The sequence below is a fragment of the Phocoena sinus genome, chromosome 2 (assembly GCF_008692025.1).
Source record: "Phocoena sinus isolate mPhoSin1 chromosome 2, mPhoSin1.pri, whole genome shotgun sequence".
NCBI classification, from domain to species: domain Eukaryota; kingdom Metazoa; phylum Chordata; class Mammalia; order Artiodactyla; family Phocoenidae; genus Phocoena; species Phocoena sinus.
Genome location: NC_045764.1, coordinates 16,303,993 through 16,320,610, shown reverse-complemented (window position 1 = coordinate 16,320,610; position 16,618 = coordinate 16,303,993). Strand labels below are relative to the sequence as shown.

The following is a 16,618-nucleotide window of genomic DNA, read 5'->3' as shown; positions in this document are numbered from 1 at the left end:
AATAAGCTGCAGGCTAGATTTGACTCATGGACTGCAGTTTGCTGACAGCTGTTCCATAGTATGGATAAACAATATTTTTTTGACTAATGACTTTTTTTATTCATTATAATCAGAATTTTTTAAAGCTTTATTAAGATATGATTAACATATAATAAAATTCACTCATTTAAAATATACAATTCAATGGCTTTTAATATATTCACTAAGTTGAGTAACTATCACCACTATTTAATTTTAGCACATTTTAATTACCCCAGAAAGAAATGCTGTAGCCATTAGCACTCACTCTCCATTTCTCCCAGCACTACCTAAGCCCTGGCAGCCGTCAGTCTATTTTCTGTCTCCACAGATTTGCCTATTCTGAATATTTCATACAAACAGAATTGCACAGTATGTGGTCTTTTGAGACTGTTTTCTCACACCTAGCATAGTGTTTGTATCATGTATCAGTACTTTGTTCCTTTTTATTGCCAAATAATATTACATTGTATGAATATGCTCATTTTATTTATTCATTCATCAGTTTATGGACATTTGGGTTGTTTCCACTTTTGGGCTATTATGAATAATGCTACTATGAACATACATGTACAAGTTTTTGTGTGGACCTATGTTTTCATTTATCTTAGGTATAAACATAGGAATAGAATTTCTGGGTCATATGTTAACTAAATATTTAACATTTTGAGCAACTGACAAACTGTGTTCCATAGCAGATGTACCACTTACATGATGTACCAGCAATGTATGAGGGTACCAATTTCTCTACATCCTTGCCAACAATTGTTATTGTCTGTCATTTTTATTATAGCCATCCTAGTGGTTGTGAAGTGGTATATCATTGTAGTTTTGATTCCCTAATGACTAATGATGTTGAGTATCTTTTCATGTGCTTATTGGCCATCTGTATATCTTGTGTGGCAAAACGTCTATTCGGATTATTTGCCCATTGTTAAACATGGTTACTTATCCTTTTTATTACTGAGGTGTAAGAGTTCTTATGTATATTCTGGGTGCAAGTCCCATATCAGATACATGATTTATGAATAGTTTTCACATTCTATGAGTTGTCTTCTCACATTCTTAATGGTATTAAGAACCTGCAGCACAAATTTTTAATTTTTATGTTGAGTTTATCTATTTTTTTTCTGTTGTTGGTCGTGCTTTTGATATCTTATTTAAGAAACCATTGACTGGGACTTTCCTGGTGGTCCAGTGGTTAAGAGTCCGCGCTTCCAATGCAGGGGTCCTGGGTTCCATCCCTAGTTGGGGAACTAAGATCCCATGTGCAATGCAGTATGGCCAAAAAAATTTTAAAAAGAAAGAAACCATTGACTAACTCTAAGTCAAAAATATTTACTCCTGTGTTTCTTTAAGAGGTTTATAGTTTTAGCTCTTAAATTTAGGTCTTTGGTAATTCTGAGTTAATTTTAGTGCATGGCACAAAGAAAGGATCCAACTTAATTCTTTTGCATATGGATATCCAGTTCTCCAAGCACAGTTATTAAAAAAACTATTCTTTCCTCACTGAATTATCCTGGCCTCCATGCTGACAATCAGTTAACTATAAATAAATGTAATGGTTTATTTCTGGACATCATTTCCATTCATTCTATTCCATTGATCTACATAGGTCTATCCTCATGCCAGTATGACATTGTCTTAATTACTACAGGTGTATTTAGTTTTAAAATCACTAAAGTATGAGTCCTCCAACATTGTTCTTCTTAAGATTTGACTATTCTGGGTTCCTTGTATTTCCACGTGAATTTTAAAAGCAACTTGCCATTTCATGCAAAAACAAAGTTGGGATTTTGATAGAGATTGCATTAAATCTGTAGATCAACTTGGGAAATATTGCTGTTTTAAGAATAGTTAAGTCTAACAGTCGATGAAAATGGGATGCCTACCTGTTTGAGTATTCTTTAAAGTACTTTCAGTGTTTTGTAGTTTTCGGTGCACAAGTCTAGCACTTCTTTTGTTAAATTTATTCTCATTCTCTTTGGTGCTTTTGTAAATGGAATTGTTTTATTTCATTTTTGGAATGTTCCTTGCTAGTGTATTACTATCCTGTGCTATGACAAAGTGTCACAATCTGGGTGACTGGTGACTTAAAACAACAAGAATTTATTCACTCACAGTTCTGGAGACTATAAATCTAAAATTAAGGTGTTGGTACAGCCATGCTCCCTCTGAAACCTCTAGGGGAGAATCCTTCTTTGCCTCTTCCAACTTCTAGTACTCCCAGCATAACTCCAATCTCTGCCTCCATGACTGTCTTCCCTCTGTGTGTATTTGCCTTCTACAATATTATTATAAGGATACCAGTCATATTGGATTAAGGGCCCATCCCCCTCCACTATGACCTCATCTTAACTAATTACATCTACAATGACCCTATACCAATTAAGTTCATTCTGAGGTACTAGAAGTTAGAGCTTCAACATGTATTTGGTGGGGGGGGGGCACAATTCAACCCATAACAACTAGTGTATTAAAATATAATTGATTTTTATTTATGAATTTTGTATATTGCAACCTTGTTAAATTAATTTACTTCTAATAGTTCTAATAGATCCCTTAGGATTGTCAATAGATAAGGTCATGACATCTGCAAAAAGAGGTAGTTTTCATTTCCTTTTCTTCTCTAAATGCCCTAGATAGAACCTCTATTACAATGGTCGACAGAAGTGGTAAGAATGTCCTATTTTGTCCCTGATCTTAGAGAGAATATATTAAGTTTTCTCACCATTAAGTTTTTTCTTTAATATATTAGAGAGAATATATTATGATGTTAGTTATAGGTATTTGTAGATAGTCTTTATCAGATTAAGAAAGTTCCCTTCTATGCCTAGTTTGTGGAGTATTTTTTATCATAAAAGGCTATTGGATTTTGTCAAATGCTTTTACTTTGTCTAGTAAGCTAATCACGTGATTTTTTCTCCTTTATTCAATCAATATCATGTATTACATTTATTGATATCTGCATTTTATTATTTTTTTATAAATTTATTTATTTTATTTATTTATTTTTGGCTGCGCTGGGTCTTCGTTGCTGCATGCGGACCTTCTCTAGTTGCAGCGAGTGGGGGCTACTCTTCATTGTGGTGCACAGGCTTCTCACTGCAGTGGCTTCTCTTGTTGCAGAGTGCAGGCGTGCGGGCTTCAGTAGTTGTGGCTCATGGGCTCTAGAGCACAGGCTCAGTAGTTGTAGTGCATGGGCTTAGCTGCTCCACGGCATGTGGGATCTTCCCGGACCAGGGCTCAAACCCGTGTCCCCTGTGTTGGCAGGCTGATTCTTAACCACTGTGCCACCAGAGAAGCACAATATTTGCATTTTGAACCAACTTTGCATTCCTGGGATAAACCCCACCTGCTTGTGGTATATAACCTTTTTTATATGTTGTTGGATTCTATTTGCTAGCATTTTGTTGAGTATTTTTGTGTTCATATTCATAATATATTGGTCTGCAGTTTTCTTGTGACACTGTGGTCTGACTTTGGTATCAGAGTAATACTAGACTCATAGCATGAGTTGAGAAGTATTAACTCCTCTTCTACATTTTGAAAGAGTTTGTAAAACAGTGATATTAATTCTTCTTTAAATATCTGATAGAATTCATCAGTGAAGCCATCTGAGAATTTCTTGTTGGGAAATATTTTAATTAGTAATTGAATCTTTTTACTTGTTTCAGTTATACTCAGATTTTCCAGTTCTTGAATCAGTATAGTCTGTCTTTCTAGAAATTTGTCCAGGTCATGTAAGTTGTCTAATTTGTGGTCATACAGTTGCTCATAGAATTCCCTTACAATCCTTTTACCAGAGATGATTGAGCCATACTCCTACTAACAAAAAATGAAATTCTTTCTAGATTTTTGCTATTATCACAGTGATATGATAAATTTCTTTTTACATATGCCTCCTTGAGAATAGTCCTTTCTCTAGGGTAGATTAAAAGAATAAGGCAAACGTTTTGTTGCTATTGTTAAATAAACTATGCTAAATTGTTCTTGAAGGTGGGCAATTTCTATGGTACTAGCAATTTAAGAGTATTTATTACACTACATCTCTGTCAAGACTTGATATTAGAAAACTTCTACTTTTTGTTAAACTGATGGGGAAAAAAATGTATTGTTGCTGCTTTGCTTTCTATTTCCCTGATTACATAGCAGATTGAGCATCTCCTAAAATGTTTATTGGCCATTTTTGTCTCTTCCTTAAATATCTCTATATATATATGTACTTTGCCTATTATTTGAAGGTTGTTTGCCTTTTTGTGGAATTATATTCTTATTATCACTCCTTTCTTCTATATGCACACATATTTTCTCTCATCCACTGCTTACCTTTTAACTTTGATTCATTTCTGAAGATACTTTTAATTTCAATAGTCAAATGCCTTCCCTATATTTATGATTCTGTTTTCTGACATTTATGTCTGTAATAAACATTAAATTTAACTTTTTGCATGGAGTGAAGATTCTGTCATTATCTTCTAACCAAATGGATGCCTTTTGCCTTGCCAGTGCCCTAACTGGTCACTGAAATTCATTCAAGACTTTGAATTTGCCACCTTGGAATTATGATAATTCCACCTTTGACATAACATACCTACCTGTGATACATGTACCTGGGCTAAAGACAGTTTGAAAGGCAAGACAGCTTATTATCCTTCCTTCTGACTCTTCTGCCTCTTTAGAAAACACATCATGATAGATTTCTTAATAGGCCTGCTGTCCCCTCAGGACTACACGTTTCTGATGATGGGCAATATTGTCACCGATGTTGACAACTTCATTCCCAAGATTAGTCACCAGATCTAAACACTCTCTTCACCAAAGAGGTACTATGCCTTGGAAAAAATACCCTGCAATCCAATCTCTACTTGTAATCCCAATATGGCCCATAATTGAAGAAAGAACTTTTCAAGGTCCTCTGAGTCTATGATTACTTGTCCATTTCCCACTATCCACAGGCCAAATGGCTAGACAATGCATTGACCAGATCCTGAAAAAAAGGTATATTAGCTTTCCCCAAGGACTAGCATGATTGCCCTAACTTGTTACTATATAATTCATCCATAATAACGAAATACAATCCTTTTTTCTAAATGTTATCCTATATTATGGTTTTCATCCCACCACATCTGCTTACCACTAAGCACCTCATAGGTAGACCCCACTCCTTTTTCTGGGAACCCCCTGACCCCACCCCTCTGAATTAGTATAATTCCTAAGAAAGCTTACATGACCATAAGCCTTCGATTAGAGCTGACTGGTCCAGAAATAGGCACCTGCCTCTGGCTGCACTGACAATTTTCTCACCAAGGACTTTTAGACTTGGGAAATTCAAATATTATCCCTCAGAGTAACTAAAACTGAAAGATTAGATTTAGGAATTGTCAGCAATCAGGGCCTCCCACCTATAGGCAAAAAGTTAAAAAAGAAAATAGAAGGAAGAAAGAGATCTGCAATAGGAGAAAATGAAGCTCTTGTACAGAGGGGGAAAAAGTGTCTTGATAGTGTTCAAGTTCTGGTTTATACTTGTTTCTGAAATTGAGCCATATTGCTGCTGTCTTCTTAATAAAATTCATCTTTTGCTCAGACCAATTTGAGTTGGGATTTTGTCCCAAGCACTCAGCCACATGACAGAAGTTCAATAAATACAAGATACTCTTAAAATGTTAGTGTAGTTTTAAGCTTCAATGACTTCAGAAGTATAAATGCTACAGACTTACCCCCAAAAATAAACATTTGAAAGTTTAATTATTTCCATTCTTTAATACATTTAGTTTTGTGTATTTTAAACAATAAATTAATTTTTTTCAGTCTGACTGAATATGGAAAATGCTGACCCAAACAGAATTTAACCAAAAAAAATTTACTATTCAAAAATTTTTAAATAAGTACAAAAGAAATGTACATAATCAAATTTCAAAATGGTGTCTTTTGAACAGTTGTATCATTATAGTCTCCAAATTATTAATTCTTAAAACTGCACTAAGACTTTTGCCACAGCCTGTTAAAGGATACAACTGTAACAGGTTGTTAAATGGAGGCATCAACTAAGACTCTAAGCCCACTGCTTATATCATGAGGAATATTATATTCCAATAAAGATGTGGAAAAAAATGCAAAAAAAAAAAAAAACAAGAAGAAAGAAAAAAAAAGAGGGACTTCCCTGGTGGTGCAGTGGTTAAGAATCCGCCTGCCAATGCTCAAACACGGGTTTGAGCCCTGGTCTGGGAAGATCCCACATGCCGCAGAGCAACTAACCCCGTGCACCACAACTACTGAGCCTGCGCTCTAGAGCCCACGATCCACAACTGCTGAGCCCACGTGCCACAACTACTGAAGCCCATGTGCCTAGAGCCTGTGCTCCACAACAAGAGAAGCCACCGCAATGAGAAGCCTGTGCAGTGCAAAGAAGAGTAGCCCCCGCTCGCTGCAATTAGAGAAAGCCCGCGTACAGCAACAAAGACCCAATGCAGCCAAAAATAAATAAATAAATTTATTAAAAAAAAAAAAAAAGAGGAAGAAATGAGGCAGGTGACCATTACCACTGAAGAAAACAGTAGGCAGCCAAGGAAGGGAGAGTGTTAAAACCTTTCACCCACATGGATAACATAAAAGGGTCAGGAAAGAAGATTTAGAAAGAGTACTTCTAAATATTCTTTACAGAGAGCTGTCTGGTGCCTTGAGACCTACTCAAATACTTAAGGGAGAGGTGGATATGATAGCCATTATTAGAGAGAGGCACCTTAAGGAGAATACTCAGAAAACTGGTTTATGTTATTTGAATTTATGCAGAAGGAAGGCAGTGACAGTCAAATAAGACCTTTCTTTTGTACCTTACCTTTCTTCCCAAAAACATGGAGAACAGAAAATACAAATAGTTAGTGAGAAAGGAGGTAAGAAAAGAGAAAAGCCAACCACATCCCCCAGTAGGCTCTAGGGAAAGGGGAGAGAATCCTAACTTTGAATGAAAATGAAAATATTGACTAATATCCGACAGGGGATTTTAATTTCCAATTCAGGACAGTGCTTATAATTATATTTAAATTAATCACCTAAGAGTGATCAGAAAACTCATGGTACTGCCCTAGTCTTTTTCTAGGAGCAGAGGGAAAACTAGCCCCAGTAAGTGAATATAAATGAATATAAGGAGTCTGAAAAAAGTTGCTTTGTGATTTTATTCTACACGACATGCTTTTCAATATAACAATTGTGAAACTAATATAGCCACCTGTAAGAACTGTAGGTCATCCACAATGACTTTCAAGATGCTTCTCGACAAGCAAGCAACGTACTGAGCATATTCTGACCAATTATACAAAGCTTATTCTGTGTACAAGACAATTCAAGTTGGAAATCCTCACCTTTATAGTAATCCATTCAGCTAATCCTTCCCACTGCTTTCTTTTACACCCAGGAATTTTAAAACCAGTTATAACTAGTACCCATAGTCTAATATGAGGAGCTAGAATAAATAATAGTAATACATATGACTGCTTTAATACCCTGTTCCAAAGGAAAGAATATTCATGGAAATCAGCCTCCTACTTTAAGAATGCCCCTAGAACATGCTAAAAGCTTTCATCTGACAAATTTGTGAAAGTTCTTACCCTACCCTTCTGATAGGGAGGACTCTAATGAGATAGAAGAGGGAAAAAGTAAAATAAGGCCTAACTTGATTACATACCAAGTACCTGACCACCAATTAATGTAAGCCGTTAAGTTCTTTAGTTCCATTTTCAACAGCTGCCCAGGATATCCTTTTCTTTACATTTTATGTTATATTCTTCTATTAAATCTTGATCCTTGGACTTGATAATTTAAAAATCTGATCATGTAAACTTTCTCAATTTTTCAATGCTAAAGAAAGTTCTTTGAAAATGCTGTGATGTGAGCTTGTCTGAATATGTTTTACTTTAATTTAAAACATTTATTTTAAAAAGAATTTTATGAGTTTACAAAGAACTATAAGTGAAACATCTATACGCAAACTACATTTTGTATGATTATATTTTTTTACTGTTTTAAAACTGTAAAATACACATAAAATTTACCATATTAACCGTTTTTAAGTGTTCAGTTCAGTAGTGATAATTATATTCACATTGTTGTACAATCAATCTCCAGAACTCTTTTCATCTTGTAAAACGGAAACTCTATACACATTAAAAATAACTCCACATTCCTGATTCTTCCCAGACCCTGGCAACTACCATTCTACTTTCTGTCTCTATGAATTTGACCACTCTAAATGCCTCATATAAGTGAAATCATACAATTTTGTCTTTTTATGACTGGCTTATAATTACTCAGCATTAATATCCTCAAGATGCATCCATGTTGTACCATATGTCAGAATTTCTTTCCTTTTTAAGACTGAATACTATTCCATTGTATGTATATAACACATTTTCTTTATCCATTCATCCATCATTGGACACTTGGGTTGCTTCTACCTCTTTGCTACTATGAATAATGCTACAGTCAACATAGCTGTACAAATATCTCTTCAAGACCCTGATTTCAATTTTGGGGGGTATATTCCCAGAAATGGAATTGCTGGATTTCCATTCCATGATCCAAAAAATGGATCATATTTTTTGAGGAACTAACATACTATTTTCCGTTGTGGTTATACAATTTCACATTCTTTATGATTATAATTTTAACTTTTAAAATTATATATATCATAAAAGTTAACAACACTAAATTTTTTAATAGTGGTTTTATTTTCTTTTCTGTTTCCAATTTATCTGAAATAAATATGCACCTGTATTTATAATGATGAAAAGGAGTTATTTTAAAAGCTTACCTCTTTAATTTATCTGCCTGATTTTCAAATATTTTCAACATGGTATTCAATCGATTAGTCATTGTAGAAGTTTCTACTGTTTAAAAAAAAAAAAAGAAAACATTTAAAGGTATTATAAATGGCAGAAGTTATACCTGTATGCTGATATAACTCACTGCTATATGTGAGAACTAGATAAAGAGGAGACAACAGAAATGTGCAACATATATCAAGGGGACAAAATAAATCAAGTATATCAAGAAACCAAGTAAACCAGAGGCCTTGCTTTGGGAGGGTCAGTACTCCCTAAATAGTCAAAGAGTATACTGGGAGAAGTCAGCTTTAGAAGAAAGAATCAAATTCAGAATTGCTTACAGGCAAGAGAGAGTAATTAAAAATACTTGCATAGAAAGTAATATGGCACAATAAACAATATTTTAAAATTAATCTGATAATAGTATAGAACATAATTTTAAATTATGCCTTGTATACAGTAAAGGGTTACAAAGAACATTAACTATTATTCTTGTCACAATTTGAAATTACAGTTCGCAGGAGGGAGAAAAGGCCCTGCTATGGACTGAATATTTGTGTTCCCCCAAATTCATATGTTAAAACCCTAATCTCCAATATGATGATATTTAGAGATGGGGGTCTTTGAGAGGTAATTAAATCATGAGAATGGAGCCACATAAGACACAAGAGAGCTCGCTTGCTCTCTCCCTGCTCTCTCTCCATTATTTGAGGACACAGCAAGAAGACAGCCATCTGCAATACAGGAAGAAGGCTCTCACCAGAACGTGACTATGCTAGAACCCTGATTTGAACTTCTCAGCCTCCAGAACTGTGAGAAATAAATTTCTGTCGTTTAATGCACTCAGTCTATGGCAATTTGTTATGGAGGCCCCTAAAACAGGCCCATCTCTATGATTCTACTAGTTTGGGAATTACAACTCAGTAACATAGAATGTATAGATGGGAACATTACACTTCCATTGCCAAATGCAACAGCTTGGGTCCAATTGCTTCTTCCTCAAGTTCTCATTATGAATAACTTTAAAACAGAAGAAAAGAGATCAGAGAACCCATGCCTTATTGAACTGTTCTAGTTAAGGCCCTTTCCTGAGCAGAGTGCCTCTGGTTAACAAAGTGGCTTATACAGTCATTCTGAAGAAGCCAAAATGGTAAAGGGAGATCCAGTTGTTTGCTGTGTATTGTGGAGGGAGGAGGACCTCTTTTCTCTATTATAATAAAGCTTCAGTATTTTATTAGTAAGTAAAAAATATTAATAATGCATGCATATTATTTATCAATGGACAGGTTTTTCCTCTTGGGAAAATATATGAGACAGCACCTAGAATGCATGTTATATAGAATGATTATAAAAATGGGATAAAATTTACATATAGTGTTTTTATCTTGTTTTATCATTTTAAATATCAAGGAAAATGTTTCTAAGCATTTTATATAAAATTATCTTATTCTTTCTAAAAGCTACACAGCACTCCATTGCTATGAATGTACTGTAATTCATTTAGCCAGTCCTAAAAATGCACGTTGTTACTATGTTTTTACTCTTACAAATATGCTAACAGTAGTACTGTTTATGGAAATAGCAATATAGAAATCATCTATATGAACATCAACAGAAGAACAGTAAATAAATTATGGCATAACCATAAAATGGAATACTATATGGCCATTAAGCCTCTTATACATTCATGCATTAATTTGCATTTCCCCGATACTAGTTAGGTCAAGCATCATTTCATATATTTTGGACATTTTTATTTCTTCTTCTGTAACATGCCTGTTCGTATGTTTGTCCATTTTTCTCCTGAGTTGTCTGCCTTTTTACTACTCATTTGTAGGGGCCAATTAATACTAGCATATAGTGTGTAATACAGTTAACAATCTAGTATTAATTATATACTTACTGATATTTTCTAATGTACAGAATGTTTATGCTTAACCAAATCTACTGATTTTTTTGTTCTATAGTTTCTAGGCTTTGCTTCATTCTTTAAAAGTCCCAATATAAATAAATTCTCTTAATATTCATTTGTATTTTATAATCATGAGCTATATTATATTTACCAAAACATAAATAAAAATATATTTATAGTTTAATGAATAATTACAAAGCAAACATCCACACAACCACCACTCAAGGTCAACAATTAGGCACCTGGGACTGTCAATATCCTAGAAGCTCTCTATGTGGCCCACCCCATTCATAACCCTTTCCTTCACCCTACAGGTGCCTACTATCCTTTTTTTTCTCATCTTTATATCTTTTCTACCCTTGTTAGTATCCTTAATGAACACAGTTAAGTTTTCGTGGCTTTTAATTTATCATAAATGAAAATACTCTACATATTTAGGACTTCATTCAGTCAATAATATGTTTGTAAGATGAATGATGTTATCAGCAGCTAGATTTCAAACATATTCATTATGATATGCTTTTCCAATATATGAATAGACCACAACTTACTTATCCATTCTACTCGTCACAGATATTTGAGAGCTCCAATTTGGGGACTATTACAAACAAAACTTGTATGAAAGTAGTCCAAGAGTTTAAGAACATGACATCACTAAGACAGCAGAGTAGGAGACCCTGGCCTCTGTCCCCCAACAAAGATCAACAATTGACAGTTTAACAGATTAACAATCAACAGTTCCCAGTGACTGCTCCACTGAGGAGCCCAGCAGCTTTTACGGCTGAAGAAACCAATGGCCAGCACAGCCACCGCAGACCCCCGCAAAACTCACCAGCTTTCACCCCACAGCTGCTGCCAGCTGCCTGAGTCCCTCCCTACTTCCCTGCCCCAACCACCACCATCACTGCAGCCCAGGAACCATGCCAGCAGCCAGCCCAAGCTTCCGTGGCTGAGTGAGTGTGAGACACCAGCCTAAACCTCTGTGGCTCACGTAGACCATCACGTGCTTACACAGGGCTAAGCCGCTCCAGCTGTACACCTGCATGCTCCCAGCCCAGCTTGTCACGAATCACCACTGCCCTATGCATACCCATCAGGAGACTGTGCAGCCACAGGAGAGCACACCAACAGCCAGATCCCCATAGCTGCTTGTGGGCCCAGATCAGGCCCTGTCTTCTGTCACCGACCTGCATCACTGTAGTCACTTGCAGCTAGCCCCTCCACCTGTGCACCTGCACACCCGTGGCCTATCACCAGCCTCCACTGCTGTATGCCTGTAGTGAGACCCAAAAGCCACAGTGGTGCACACTGACTACCAGGACTCCTGAGCTGCCCGTGTGCCCATAGTTGACTCCAGCCCTTGCTGCCTGTTCTGGCCCCCGCCACAATGTGTGTGTTTGCACCTGGCCACTGCCGCTACACAGGCACTTGCGGCTGGCCCTCACAACTGAGCGTGTGCATACCACCAGCTCTGGCCACTCCCACTGCCTGCCCTGGTTCCTTGCTGCTGTACCTGCAGACAATGCTGAGGACCCCAACAGCCTGTGAAGCCTCTGAAGACCCCCAAGACACATACCAAGGACCACACGGTTGTCAGTGCTATGGACTACAATGGCCTGAGCAAGTGCGTCACAATGCCCCCAGCCAATCCCACCACATGTCCCCACACCTGGCACCCACAGCACTACATGTGGGGTGATGGCGTACTTGGGCACTCCCCCACCTGTGGTTGGAAATCCTTCCTTACTGAAGTCACTCCATAGAGTCAGGAAGAGATGACTGCTTCTTCAAATGTGCAGGTGCCTACGCAAGGACACAGGGATCACAACAAATCAGGGAGACATGACTCTAACAAAGGAATACATTAAGCCTCCAGTAACTGGTCCCAAAGAAATGAAGATACAGGAAGCGCCCAACAAAGAATTCAAAATAATTGTTCTGAATATGCTCAGAGAGCTAGGAGATCACAGAAAAACAATTTAATGACATTAGGAAGATAATACAAGAACAAATGAGAAGTTCAACAAAGAGATAGAAAACATAAAAAAGAACCAAACAACTTTTCAAGCTGAAGAATACAATGAAATATACATATTTTTAAAAACGTGGAACTATTTCAGACTAAAAAGCTTCTGCACAGAAAAGGAAACCATCAACAAATTGACAAGGCAGCCTTCCGAATGGGAGAAAATATCTGTAAACCATATATCTGATAAGGGGTTAATATCCAAACTACACAAAGAACTCATAAAACTCCATAGCAAAAAAATAATAATCTGATTAAAAAATGAGCAGAGAACTTGAATAGACATTTTTCTAAAGAAAGCATACAAATAGCCAACAGGTACATGAAAAGGTACTCAGCTACACAAATCATCAGAGAAATGCAAATGAAAACCCAATGAGATATCACCTCATACCTGTTAGAATGGCTATTATCTAACAGACAAGAGATAACAAATGGTGACGAGGATGTGGAGAAGGGGGAACCCTGATGCACCATTGGTGGGGATGCGAACTGGTACTGCCACTATGGAAAACAGTATGGAGGTTCCTTGAAAAATTAAAAATAAAACTACTATATGATCCAGGAATCTCACTTCTGGGTATATATCCAAAGAAGATGAAATCACTATCTCAAAGCAATATCTGCTCTCCTGTGTCCATTGCAGCATTTTTTTGGCCAAACTGCATGGCTTGTGGGATCCTAGTTTCTCGACCAGGGATTGAACCCAGGCCATGAGTCCTAACCACTGGACCACCAGGGAACTCTGACTGCAGCATTATTTATAATAGCAAAGACATGGAAACAACCCAAATGTCCACAGACAAGTGAATGGATAAATACACACACACACACACACACACACACACACACACACACACACACAGTGGAATATTATTCAGCCATTAAAGAGGAAATCTTGCCATTTGCAACAACATGGATGGACCTTGAGGGAATTATGCTTAGTTAAATAAGTCAGACAGAGAAAGACAAATACTGTATAATTTCCTTATATGTAGACTCTAAAAACACTGAAATGATAGAAACAGAGAGCATAATGGTGATTGCCAGTAGCTGTGGGGTGGAGAAAATTGGGAAATATTGGTCAAAGAGTACTTTCAGTTATAAGATGATTAAGTTCCAGGGACCTAAGGTCACAGCATGGTGACTACAGTTAATACTGTATTGTATACTTAAAAGCTGCTATGGGAGCAGAGCTTTAATATTCTCTCCATAACAATGCCAACAACAAAATGGTAATTATGTTAGATAAAGGATATGTAAAAAACCTTATTTTGGTAAGCACTTCACAATATATATGTGTATCAAATCGTTATGATAAACACCTTAAACTTGTACAATGTTGTATGTCAATAATATCTCAGTAAAGCTGTTAAAAAGAAAAAGAGTTTAAAGGTATGCACATCCACAACTTAATTAGATAAAGAAAAGTTATTTTTCAAAGTGATTGTGCCGATGTATACCTCACTCACAGTTACATATCCCTGTAAACACTTACTGTTGTCAGACTTTTTTTTTCTGGCCACACCACACAGCCTGAGGGATCTTAGTTCCCTGACCAGGGATTGAACCTGTGGCCTCAGCAGTGAAAGCATGCAGTCCTACCCACTGGACCATCAGGGAATTCCCTTTCTGGTACTGATTTTTAATTTAATTGTTTTGGGGTCTGAAGGCAGACATTATATGATTTCTACTTTTTAATTTGTTAAGGTGTATTTTATAGCCTGGAATATGATCTATTTTGGTGTACATACCGTGTGAGCTTGAGAATAATGTATATTCTGTTCTTGTTGCATGAAGTAGTCTATTGAGGTCTATTTTATCCAGCTGAATGATGGTGTTGTTGAGTTCACTAAGTCCTTACCAATTTTCTGCCTGCTGCATCTGTCTACTTCTGATAGAAAGGTGTTGAAGTCTCCAATTATAATAGTGGGTTCATCTATATCTCCTTGCAGTTCATCAGTTTTTGCCTCACTTATTTTGACTCTCTGTTGTTAGGCACATACACATTGAGGACTATTGTGTCTTGTTGCAGAACTGACTCGTTTAGCATTAAACGCCCCTATTTATTCTTAATAAATTTTTTTTGCTCCAAAGTCTGCTCTGTTCAAATTAATATAGGTACTCCTGCTTTCTTTTGGTAAATGTTACCATTATCTTTATTATTATTTATTATTAACTTTATATTTAAAGTTGCAGACAATATATAGTTAGGTCCCAGGAAAAAAAAAAATCAGTACCAGAAAGACAACATGAAAATCCCAACATATTTTGGAGATTAGGTAACATACTACTAAATAGCGCATATGACAAAGAAGTCTCAGAGAAACTAAAATACATTTTGAACTAAATTAAAATGAAAATGTAACATCAAATTTTGTGAAATGCAGTAAAAGGGAAATTTATAGCATTTAATGAATACATCACAACAGAAGGAAGATCTTAAATCAATAATCTAAGCTTCTGCCTTTGGAAACTAGGAAAAAAAAGACCAAATTAAATCTCAAGTAAGCAGAAGAAAAGAAATAAAAATTAGAGCAGATATCAATGAAAATAGGAAATTACAGAAAATCAATTAAACCAAAAGCTGATTCTTTGAAAAAAATCAAGAAAATGAGTAAGCTAACTAAGAAAAAAGAGATATGACACAAATTACTAACATCAGAAATGAAAGAGGGGACATCACAACAGATCCCATGGACATCAAAAAATAATAAAAAAGATTATGAAAAACTTATGCCAACAAATTTGATAATTTAGATGAAAGGGACCAATTCCTTGAAAGACACAATTTACCAAAACTCACACAAGGAGAAAAAGATATTCTTAATAGAATATATATCTTATATAAACGGGATCAATAATTTGATATCCTTACAAAACAGAAAGCACCAGGATCAGATAACTGCACTGGCAAATGCTACCAAACCTATAGGAAAAACTATACCAGTTACCTACAATCTATTTCAGATGAAAGAAGCAGAAAAACATTTCCTAACTCATTTTATGAGGCCACTATTACTCTAATACTAAAACAAGACAAAGACATTACCAAACAAGGATAACCACGCATCAACATCTCTCATGAACACAGATGCAAAAACCCCAACAAAATATTAGCAAATTTAATCTGACAAGGTATGGGACAAATTATACACCACAACCAAGTGAAATTTATCCCAACTATACAAGGCTGGGTCAATATTTGAAAATCAGCTAATATACCTATCATATCAATAGTCCATATGATCATTTCAAAGGATACAGAAAAAGCATATGACAAAATCTAATACCCATTCATAAAACTCTTTGCAAACTAGAAACAGAATAAAACATCCTCAACTTGATAAAGAAAATCAAACGAAATACCTACAGCTAACACGATACTTTTTTAACATTTTTATTTTATATTGGAGTATAGCTGATTTACAATGTTGCATTAGTTTCAGGTATACAGCAAAGTGATTTAGTTATACATATACCTATTATTTTTCAGATTTTTTTCCATAAAGGTTATTACAGAGTATTGAGTAGAGTTCACTGTGCTATACACTAGGTCCTTGTTGATTATATCATATATAGTAGTGTATATATATTAATCCCAACCTCCTAATTTATCCCTCCCCCCACCTTTTCCCTTTGGTAACCATAAGTTTGTTTTCTAAGTCTGTGACCCACAGCTAACACCATACTTAATGTTAAGATACTAAATGCTTTCCCCCTAGATCAGGAATAAGACAAGGATGTTCCTTCTCACCACTCCTACTCAACATCATGCTAGAAGTCCTAGCTAATGCAATAATACAAGAAAAGAAAAGAAAAATATAAAGTTTGAGAAGG

The 16,618-nt window shown here is 35.9% G+C and overlaps 1 protein-coding gene across 31 annotated transcripts in view; it reads right to left on the bottom strand.

The window, feature by feature from the left end:
* Positions 1-16,618, bottom strand: part of CCDC7 (coiled-coil domain containing 7) — a 295,714-nt gene that overhangs the window by 239,358 nt on the left and 39,738 nt on the right. For 30 of the 31 annotated variants that reach the window (XM_032621413.1, XM_032621412.1, XM_032621420.1 and 27 more), the window contains one exon: positions 8,828-8,903. The exons of the other annotated variant lie outside the window; for it this stretch is intronic. In XM_032621413.1, coding sequence (XP_032477304.1) covers positions 8,828-8,903 — 76 coding nt within the window. The remainder of the gene's footprint in view (positions 1-8,827; positions 8,904-16,618) is intronic. 31 annotated transcript variants of the gene reach the window in all.